Source organism: Hemiscyllium ocellatum, chromosome 26, assembly GCF_020745735.1.
Source record: "Hemiscyllium ocellatum isolate sHemOce1 chromosome 26, sHemOce1.pat.X.cur, whole genome shotgun sequence".
Taxonomy (NCBI): Eukaryota; Metazoa; Chordata; class Chondrichthyes; order Orectolobiformes; family Hemiscylliidae; genus Hemiscyllium; species Hemiscyllium ocellatum.
In genome coordinates, this window is record NC_083426.1 from 19,438,482 (window position 1) to 19,449,057 (window position 10,576).

The 10,576-nt window shown below is 41.0% G+C and overlaps 1 protein-coding gene across 1 annotated transcript; it reads right to left on the reverse strand.

Moving 5' to 3' along the window:
* Positions 1-847: 847 nt before the first annotated feature.
* On the reverse strand, positions 848-9,633 carry guca1b (guanylate cyclase activator 1B). Its single transcript, XM_060845097.1, has 4 exons — positions 9,436-9,633; positions 8,474-8,623; positions 8,276-8,390; positions 848-975 (listed from the first exon to the last, which is right to left on the reverse strand). The coding sequence occupies exons 1-4, from the start codon at positions 9,631-9,633 to the stop codon at positions 848-850; spliced, it is 591 nt and encodes a 196-aa protein (XP_060701080.1).
* Between the last annotated feature and the right edge of the window lie 943 nt (positions 9,634-10,576).

The window sequence follows — 10,576 nt, forward strand, 5'->3', positions numbered from 1 at the left end:
ATGGTAAATGCAAGGTTATGGATGGGGTGGTGGCAGCTTTTCAGAGAGTCCGTGCAGACTTGATTGGCCTAACGGCCTCTTCAGTACTGAAGGGATTCTAGTTCCTATTGTACCTGTGCACATGCTTTCCATGTTTTGTGCACAGGTACTCCCAAGTCCCTTTGGGTTATATATCTTGTCATACATTGACCCTTTCTTTGTTCAATTTTGCTGGTATGTGACATGGGATCCTCTCAGCATTTACCCTGTCAAGCCCCTTCAGAATCCTATATGTTTCATTGAGATCACCTCTCATTCTAAACTCCAGTCTGTGGAGTCCCAATCTGTTTTACATTAATTGACCGGAAGTCTATTTCTCTTTAACTATTCTATTGTCCTGGTTAAGCAATTTTCAAGATATTGATAAAATTTTGAAAAACAAAGAATTAAAACAAAATTGGCAATTAGTATGGTATAAAGACAATCAGGAGTTAATTGGGTGCGGGTCTGATGACTGTCCCTGAATGCGACAGATTTAAAGGACACTGTGTCTTGTGGCACAGTGGTACTATCCTTACCTTCAACCTAGAAGACTCAAGTTCAAGTCCCAACTAATCTTAGAGGTGTATCTGACAAGACTAATTATAATATCTAGTTAGGGGACCAAATGCTTCTAAAAAGGCCACATATCTGAAAGATACAGCATTAATCTCTAACTTTCTTAAGCTTGTCCCTCCTCTGCGTCACAAATGTTCTATGGGGAAAGGTTATGTTACATCTTTTCAAAGTGAAGTGGGTATAATGTTATATCATTGCTTGTGCCTTTTGTTCCCTGCATTTACTTATTTACATGTACATTGATGCATGTTTAAAATAAAGCGCTTTTGCGTCTCTGATCAGTCATCCAGCTGCCTGGATTCATATCCATCTGCAACATTTTCATCACCCACTTGTCTCTCCGTGCTCCATCAATAAACTCATCCAATGAAAGGTGGCCTGCAAGCAGAAAATGCAGCAATGAAGCTACATACAATACCAGAAAACTCAAAAGACATCAACATGATAAAAGTGTTAATTGTCTATGGAGTATGAGCTGTAACAATTATCTATCTGTTGCATTTTTTAATGAATGATCACTCTTTACTTGGACACCTGTATTTTTCAGGGTCCAAATGGAATCTCGATACTGTAGACTTTTTTGACGCCAGTTCTGCAGTCACATTGCAATTACATACTTCTATCACTAGATGGAGCTTCAAAGCCTTCAGTTCTACAGATTTCAGAAATATACACAGTTGATTTATCTTTTTCTAAATGTAAGCGAGATTTAAGATTTATTTATTTCTTTACACAAAATTTAAAATACTTTTGTAAATTCAAATTTAGTTGTTGCCATTTATAGAACTCCATTCCCCGCTAACATTTAAACTAGATCCCACCTACCTCCTTAGGCGAGCCTCCTTCTTGGCCCATACCTGTGCTTCAAGACATCACACTTCATAGCTATATTCTTAATTATGTAACATTCTTGAGCTAACTGTCTTAGAGACCTTCTCACTTTCCTCCACCGACCCTTCTGCTTGAAGGCAATAATTATATGTAACACATATTAATCTTGAGCATTTGATATAAATCTTCATTTCACAATTATTGAAAGTGATTATCATCTATTATTTGCATGGGAATTGGTTTACAGAGCTGAAAATGTGTTGCTGGAAAAGCGCAGCAGGTCAGGCAGCATCCAAGGAACAGGAGAATCGACGTTTCGGGCACAAGCCCTTCTTCAGGAAACTTGTGCCCGAAACGTCGATTCTCCTGTTCCTGGGATGCTGCCTGACCTGCTGCGCTTTTCCAGCAACACATTTTCAGCTCTGATCTCCAGCATCTCAGTCCTCACTTTTTCCAATTGGTTTATAGAGCAGTGTGATGCCAACAGTGTGGGTTGAATTCCCATCACTTTTTTGAGGTAACCGTGAAGGGCTCTCCTTTTCAACCTCTTACCTCACCTGAGGTCTGGTGGCCCTCAGGTTAAATTGCCCACCAGTCACTTCTCTCTAATGACAGAGTGGCCCCTATGGTCTGGTAACACTATGGCAACACAACAACAAAACATTATTTGTACTCCTTAATGATGTTCCGTAATGACACTCAGTTAGGGTTTTTGAGTACTGTGAGGCACAAGGCAGTGTTATGTATAGCATGAGTGATTTATTAAACAGCTATAGCTTGAGTTTACTAATATTATTTATTTCCTCTGAAAGGAGATCTGCATTTCATGCTAATACTCCTGCTTCCTTGCATGCTTGCTTCAATGAATGTAGCATGAAGCCATCAACAGGACACTACGCTGTAAGCAGCTGCATTATCAATTTTTCCAGAGGGACATCAAACACACAGTTGTCCCTATTGTGTCTCGTCTTACTACGGCCAACATCATGAAGATTTAACTAGTTTCTTCCAGTAATTTTTTTGCTGAGCGTCAATACTCATGAGAATGAATCTAGATACAACCTATAATTGAGAAAATGCAAATTCACTGAAGCCAACCCAGTGGACTGCCACAGGTTGGTCCTTCTTTGGAAGGACAGCAAGAAAGGACAATGAAGTATCTTTGTTAATAAAAGATGGGATTAAAACAGTAATGAAAAAAATGGTCAAGGTGAAGAAGATCAAGATGAAGATTCAGCTTGGGGGTGCAGATAATAACTAGCAATGGAAAAGATCCAGGTGGGAGTATTTATATATTTCCCCAACAATAGCTCCACTTTGGAACAAAGTGTAAAAGGTCAAGAAACCATCGGACTCTCCATCATTAGAGATGATGGCTTAACCTAAGGATCACCACATCTCAGGAAGGGGAGAGGCTGAGAAGGAGAGTCCTTCATGGAAATCTCAGCCTATGTGGGAACTGATCCCGTGTTATTGGTGTCACTCTGCCTCACAAACCAGCCAACTGAGCTAACCAACCTACATAGGGAAGAGTTTAAATCAATACATAATAGAGGATTGTAAGAAAATCACTACCACAATTTGGGTGATTTTAATGTTTATATTGTGGGAATAAATCTACATTGTATTTTACAGTGATGATTGCTTTCTGAACTAAGTTTCTGTGAGAGATTTCTTCCAGTAAATGATCATACAATCAAGTTGCCTGGGAGACAAATAATAGAACAACAAAGGATCAACAAGAAGTGAATTATGAGGGTAAGCAGGTTCCTCAGGGTCATTATTTCAAATAGTCTTTAGGGTTTAATTTATAATTTGGAACAAGCTGAATAAAGAAAACATTTCTTTCAAGCACAGTTCAACTGAAACTCTGTGTCAACTAAAGGGGGTAGAGAGCTTGATAACCAACTCTGCTAACAGTAAGTTGTACTTTTGGGAAAGAGAAAGTTTTGGACTCAAGAATTCTGAGGGAAACAATATTTCACCACAATACTAAACAACAGCAAAACCACAAACCATCTTCCTTTGTGCCAGTTTTGTCCCATCATTGGTAAGTATTTCCCTGATTCCTACTTACTCCAGTTTTATGAATGTTCTTTGATATCATACTTGGTCAAATGTCACCTTGATGCTTTTGACCATGTTTTAATCAAAGCTGGAATGGAGGTCAGGAGCTCTGTGACCCTGAATCCCAAACCAACTGCCAATGAGCAGATTGCTGCTGAGTAAATGCCACTTTATAGCACTATGAATGTCCTCTTTCAGCGTTTTGGCAGATAATTGAAAGCAGATTCAGAGGGTGGTAGTTGGCCAAGTTGGACTAGTGCTGTATTTTGTGGCCAGGAACCATCTGGTCAATTTTCCACATTGCTGAACAGATGCCAGTTCTGTAAGTGTACTGGAACAGCTTGGTTCAGGGTGTGGCTTGTTTTGGATCATGAGATTTCAGGACTATTGAAAGAATGTCATTAGGGCCTGGGGTCTTTGCAGAATCCAGTGTCTTCAGCCATTTCTTGATATCATGTGAAGTTGATCAAATTGCCTGAAGATTGGCATCTGCGATTTTGGAAAATCACAAGAGAAGGCCAAGATGGATCGTTAAGTCAGCACTTCTCACAGAGGATGGGTGCAAGTTCTTCAGCTGTCTTTTGCACTGATTTGTTTCATTGCTCCATCATTGAAAATGGGGATATTTGTGGTGTCTCCTCCTCCAGTGAGTTGTTTAATTATTCACTGTCATTCACGGCTGAATATAGCAGAACTGCAAAATGTAAATCTGATTCATTTGTGTGGGTGCATTTAGCCCTGTGAGTCACATTCTGCTTCCACTGCTTGGCTTGCAAGTAGTCCTGTGTTGTTGACACCTCATTTTGAAGTCTGCCTGGTGTTGCTCCTGGAATGCCCTCCTGTAGTCGTCATTGAGTCAGCATTGGGTTGATGGTAATAGTGAGGTGGGAGATATGCCGTCCCACAAAGTTACAGATAGTGGTTGAAAGTCAGGGATAGCAGCAGGAGACTTGGCCAGTAGCTTAGTGACCAGAAGGGTAACCTGATGGGTGGTTATGGTAAGTGTGATGCCAGCTAGTGGATGAGTTTGACGGGGGGGTAGCTGCTCCAAAATTCTGCCAATCGTGTCACCTGATTCTATCTTGCACCAACTGCAAAACAACAGTACTAAATGTGACACAGACCTCATTAAAATGATCTTCAATGGGGCAAAGTAAAGTGAGACTGACCGACTATGGCTAATTTTGAACAATGGATGGATAATGTACCTAGTTTGGGAGGAAAATGTTGATTTTGGATCTATGGTTCCAAAAACTTCCCAATCAATGCAGTTCGTTATTATGATTTCTGAATCTGTTGCATATGAACTGAAAGAAATTGATATGAATTGTTTAGAATTCCCTTATCATTGTATCTGATGATTATCACAATAGTAGAAGCTGACTTAGATAAGAAATATGCTAGAATCTATTATTAAAGAGGTAGCAACACAACACTTGAGAGCCACAATATGATCAGGTACAAGAAACATGGTTTTATGAAACAGAATTTGAGTTTTGTTTGGAGGTTGTAAATAGCAAGATTGTTGAGAGGAACTAGTGCAAGTAGCACGTTGTGATTTTTCCGAAAGGTTGTCAATAAGATTTAGGCCTAAAGTATTGGGGATGATATAATTGCTTGGATTGAGGATTGATTAACAGACAGTAGAATTAAATAGATCAGTTTCAGGATGTAAACTCGTCAGTTAATTACAATTCATATCAATGACTTATGAGGAGTAATGGGCATTTCTGGCAAGGCCACGATTTGTAGCCTAACACTAGCTGCTCTCAAACTGAGGAGCTTGATAGGCCATTTCAAAGGCAATTAAGAATCATTCACATTGCTGCAGATCTGGAGTCATATTTAGGTCAAATCAAGTGTGGATGGCAGATTTCCTTCCCTGAAGTGAGCCAGAGGGATTCTTTTTAACAATACAACTGATCATTTTACAGTCACTATTACGGAGACTGGGTCTTTATATTTGCATTAATTCAAGTTATTTGCACCAGTTGCCATTTGAATATACTTCTCCAAAGCATCAAATTCAGTGCCATTACCACTACACTACTACTAATATATACAGGTTTATTGATGATATAACGCAATGTGAGACAGCATGCTGGTAGACAATATAGAGAGTTAACACAAAAAATATAGATTAGTTAAATAATTAGGCAAGATCACAAATATGAAATTAGCCACTTTGGTAAGAAAAATGGAAAAATATTTTTTTTTAAATGAATTTAGTAAATGTTGATCTGCAGTATGATTTGGGCTCCTTGTACGCTACAGAAATGTAGCAAAAAACCAAAAGAACTGCGGATGCAGAAGCAAAAACAGCAATTGCTGGAAAAGTTCAGCAGGTCTGGCAGCACCTGTGGGCAGAAGTCACAGTTAACATTTTGTATCCAGTGATCTTTCCTCTGAGCTGAGTCCAGAGAAAAGATCACTGGACACGAACTTTAACTGACTTCTGATCACAGATGCTGCCAGACCTGCTGAGCTTTTCCAACAATTTCTGTTTGTGCTACAAAAATTTAACATGCAGGTAAAGCAAGCAATTAGGAAGATGAATGGATTATTATTCATGCATGATTATTGCAAGAGGTTCACAGTTTACGAATTAAGAAGTCATGCTGCAAATATATAGAGGGAAAAAGTGAGGGCTGCAGATGCTGGAGATCAGAACTGAAAATGTGTTGCTGGAAAAGCGTAGCAGGTCAGGCAGCATCCAAGGAGCAGGAGAATCGACGTTTTGGGCATGAGCCCTTCTTCAGGAATGAGGAAAGTGTGCCAAGCAGGCTAAGATAAAAGGTAGGGAGGAGGGACTTGGGGAAGGGGCATTGGAAATGCAATAGGTGGAAGGAGGTTAAGGTGAGGGTGATAGGCTGGAGTGGGGGTGGGGGTGGAGAGGTCAGGAAGAAGATTGCAGGTCAGGAAGGTGGTGCTGAGTTCGAGGGTTGGGACTGAGACAAGGTGGGGGAGGAGGCGAAATGAGGAAACTGGAGAAATCTGAGTTTATCCTTTGTGGTTGGAGGGTTCCTAGGCAGAAGATGAGGCGCTCTTCCTCCAGCCATTGTGTTGCTATGGTCTGGCGATGGAGGAGTCCAAGGTGAAGTGGGAGGGGGAGTTGAAATGTTGAGCCACGGGGTGATTGGTTTGGTTGGTCCGGGTGTCCCAGAGGTGTTCTCTGAAACGTTCTGCAAGGACGTGGCCTGTCTCCCCAATGTAGAGGAGGCCACATCGGATGCAGCAGATGCAGTAAATGATGTGTGTGGAGGTGCAGGTGAATTTGTGGCAGATATGGAAGGATCCCTTGGGGCCTTGGAGAGAAGTAAGGGGGGAGGTGTGGGCGCAAGTTTTGCATTTCTTGCGGTTGCAGGGGAAGGTGCCGGGAGTGGAGGTTGGGTTGGTGGGGGGTGTGGACCTGACGAGGGAGTCACGGAGGGAGTGGTCTTTTCGGAACGCTGATAGGGGAGGGGAGGGAAATATATCCCTGGTGATGGGGTCCATTTGGAGGTGGCGGAAATGACAACGGATGCTCCCCCCACCTTGTCTCTGTCCCAACCCTCGAATGCAGCACCACCTTCCTAACCTGCAATCTTCTTCCTGACCTCTCCGCCCCCAACCCCACTCCGGCCATCACCCTCACCTTAACCTCCTTCCACCTATCGCATTTCCAATGCTCCTCCCCCAAGTCCCTCCTCCCTACCTTTTATCTTAGCTGGCTTGGCACACTTTCCTCATTCCTGAAGAAGAGCTCATGCCCAAAACATTGATTCTCCTGTTCCTTGGATGCTGCCTGACCTGCTGTGCTTTTCCAACCACACATTTTCAGCTGCAAATATATAGAGCTTTGGAAGGTCCGTACCCAGAATACTATATAATTTTGGTTCCGTTGTAAAAGGAAGCATATAACAAAGGTATCAAACATGGGAGGCAATGACCTGGTAGCATTATTGCAAGACTATTAATCCAGAGTCCCAGGCAATGTTCTGGGATCTGAGCTTGAATTCTGCAATGACAAATGGTGAAATCTGAATTTAATGAATGTCTGGAATTAAGAACCTAATGCTGACCATGAGACAATCATTGATTCTCTGGAAAACCCATCTGAGTCACAAGCATCCTTTAGAGAAGGAAACTGCTATCTTTACTTGGTCTGGCCTCTAGCACCACAGCAATGTTACTGACTCCCAATAGTAAATGTTGGCCACATTCCATGGATGCATAATTTAAAAAATGATCACTTGACAATCTTTAGAAGAATGTACAATACAAGTTTGCATGATTGATTCCTAGGATAAGTGTGCTATGCAATGAGCAGAAATCAAGTAGAATGGATACATAGTCTGTGGATTTAGAAGAATGAGTGGTAGTCTCATTGAAATATATAATCTTTGTGGCATGCGGAGATGCATAGTAAAGGCTGAATTTGCCTGGCTGGAGAGGTCAGAACAAAGATAAAGCTGAAGAAATATTCCTTCAGTCAGAAAATAGAAATGTTTAAACTATGTGGTTGCTCAGCCAATGTCATCTAAATTTTTGGGCATTGAGGGACACAAGAGTTATGAGGATACTATAGCAACGTGGATCTGATGGAGTTCAGCCACAATTTACTTGAATGGCAGGCAGATTCGAGGGTCTGTACGACCTGCTTCTGCTCCGATTTGTTTTATTCCCATATAAATGAGCTTGAGGCTTTATCTGGCCAAACATTCCAGTGATTCAATCCGGTCCAAGCCGACAGTGACCATGGCGAAGCTAAAGTCAGTGAGAGAAACCTGGCAAGGCTTACCATCACCATTTTCATCCACTAACTGAAATATTCTGTCCACAACCTCTTCTGGAGTTAACAGCACAGACCCTTCCTCTGATTCTTGATGGCAAGCCTTCTTTAATCTATAAATGGACTATACAAAAAGAGCAAATGTCAGAATTCAGAAAAAAAAAGCATTCCAACTCAAAAAGAGGAAAATAAAAAGTAGCCACACACCTCCACAATCTCCAACAGTTCTGTTTTATCAATGCATCCATTTCCATCTTTGTCATAAACTTTGAAAGTCCATTTCAGTTTGTGCTCCAGATTGCCTCTTAAAACCAAATTGAGTGCTGCAACATATTCCAAGAAATCAATTGTGTTGTCCTGGGAACAAAATGAAATTGGTGTCCATTACTATTTGATAAATGCACAATGTATCCCGTTTCGTATATTGCTTCCTTTACAACTGACTAGTTTTAGACAACACGTGCCAAGATTTTCCAACAAACAAAATGAATGGAATATATGGTTCCCATGGTTAGTAGAATTACCAGTCCGTTTGTCTATTACTCAATACCCAAACAGAAATGTAAACTGATTCTCAATTGCATTCTCTCCTTGTAGAATTCTTTGCTTCTAATGGTTTTGTATTTTTCCCATAGTATCTACTTTATGCACAAAACCATATATGGATTTTGTGTTAAATTCACAGTGGCAAAAGAAATTCATTCAGAAGCTAATAGAAACTCACTCAATAGTCTAACTCATGAGTAAGCGAATAGCCACAAAAAGGCAGTCTTGTAGTTTGCACACATGAAAGTGCTCTGTCAATATTTGAGAGGTGTTTACCTCTTACCCTTGACACCCCTACACCCCAAATATGTCTTCCAAGGGAAGGTTATTTAAATGACAAGATAAGTTTAAGAAGCAAAGCCGCCAGTCCCATTAATCTCATTGTTTCAACTATTTTGCAGTAGAGTTTAAACGTCCACACAATGGAACAGATAGAATGGGCCAAATGTCCTTCTTCTGAGCTGTAAACATTCTAGGGTTCTAAAAATACAAATAACAAGATTTTGATTTAATCTACCACACAGGGCAAGATTGAATAATGCATTGTCATTACTCAAACATTTCTACTTAATTGTAGTTTGGAATAAAGGGACCTCGGCAAACAAACGCAGATTCACACTTACCCCATTTTTATCAAATGCCCGAAACATGTTTTCGATATATTCAGCTGCTTCCTCATTGTCTAAAACTCCAAAAAAACGCTTAAATTCGTGAAAGAAAAGTGTTCCGCTGGGACATTCAGTCACAAACTTCTTGTACAAGTCTTGCAGCTCAGCAACACCGATTTCCCCTTTATTCGCATCACTCACTGCCTGCCCCATAGCTGCAGAATTGGAATCGCGTGTCTGCCTAAAACCTCGATGACAGAGACCAGGCTCCCTCAGCGAGGAGCCTCAGATCGCAGTCACCGTAACAGAATGTGAATAATCTTCTTGAAGCCCAATCTTCTGTCCTCAATCAATCCACAGGGGCTGCTTCGTCTTTGTGTTATCAATGACAATCTGAATTCTCTTTTCCACGTTCACTTCAATGCTCGGAAAGAGGAACTGACCAATCTTCCAGAGATCAAACCTCACGTCAATACTAACTTGGTTATCCAGACTAGAGGCGGCTTCCCCTGCAATATCACACTGCACCAGAAACTGGCCGGGACATTTGTTTTGCCCTGCTACCTCTTGTCACCACTCCAGTGTTGTGCTATTATTAGAGACAAAAGCTATTTCTCTTACTAACATGAGATTTCATATCTAGCTTCAAGCAGGGCAATACCTACTTAAAGATTGCTAAGTTTATTATGAGCTTTCTGATGAGCTCTCTCTGACATTTAGTGTCCTTCATTCACCTTAAAGACAAAAGCAGTGCCTGCCCAATGCATTCACTGGGTTTTATTCTCAAATGTTTGCCAGTTACAAGATCCAATTGAGCAGAAATGTAAGAGAAATTTCTGTGAAAATGCTCCTGTCACATTACCACATTAATTCTCCTGTTAATGAAATTGGAGGGTTAGACAATCTGAAACTGTTTATCACAACTGTAAAACGTATTACAACTGAGATTGGAGGAGTGCACTGTTTCCTTTTGTAGTCACTTCTCAACTGGACGCAACAATTTTCAATTTTAACCAGGTTGGTGATTAGATTACTTACAGTGTGGAAACAGGCCCTTCGGCCCAACAAGTCCACACCGACCCGCCGAAGCGCAACCCACCCATACCCCTAACCTAACACTACGGGCAATTTAGCATGGCCAATTCACCTGACCCGC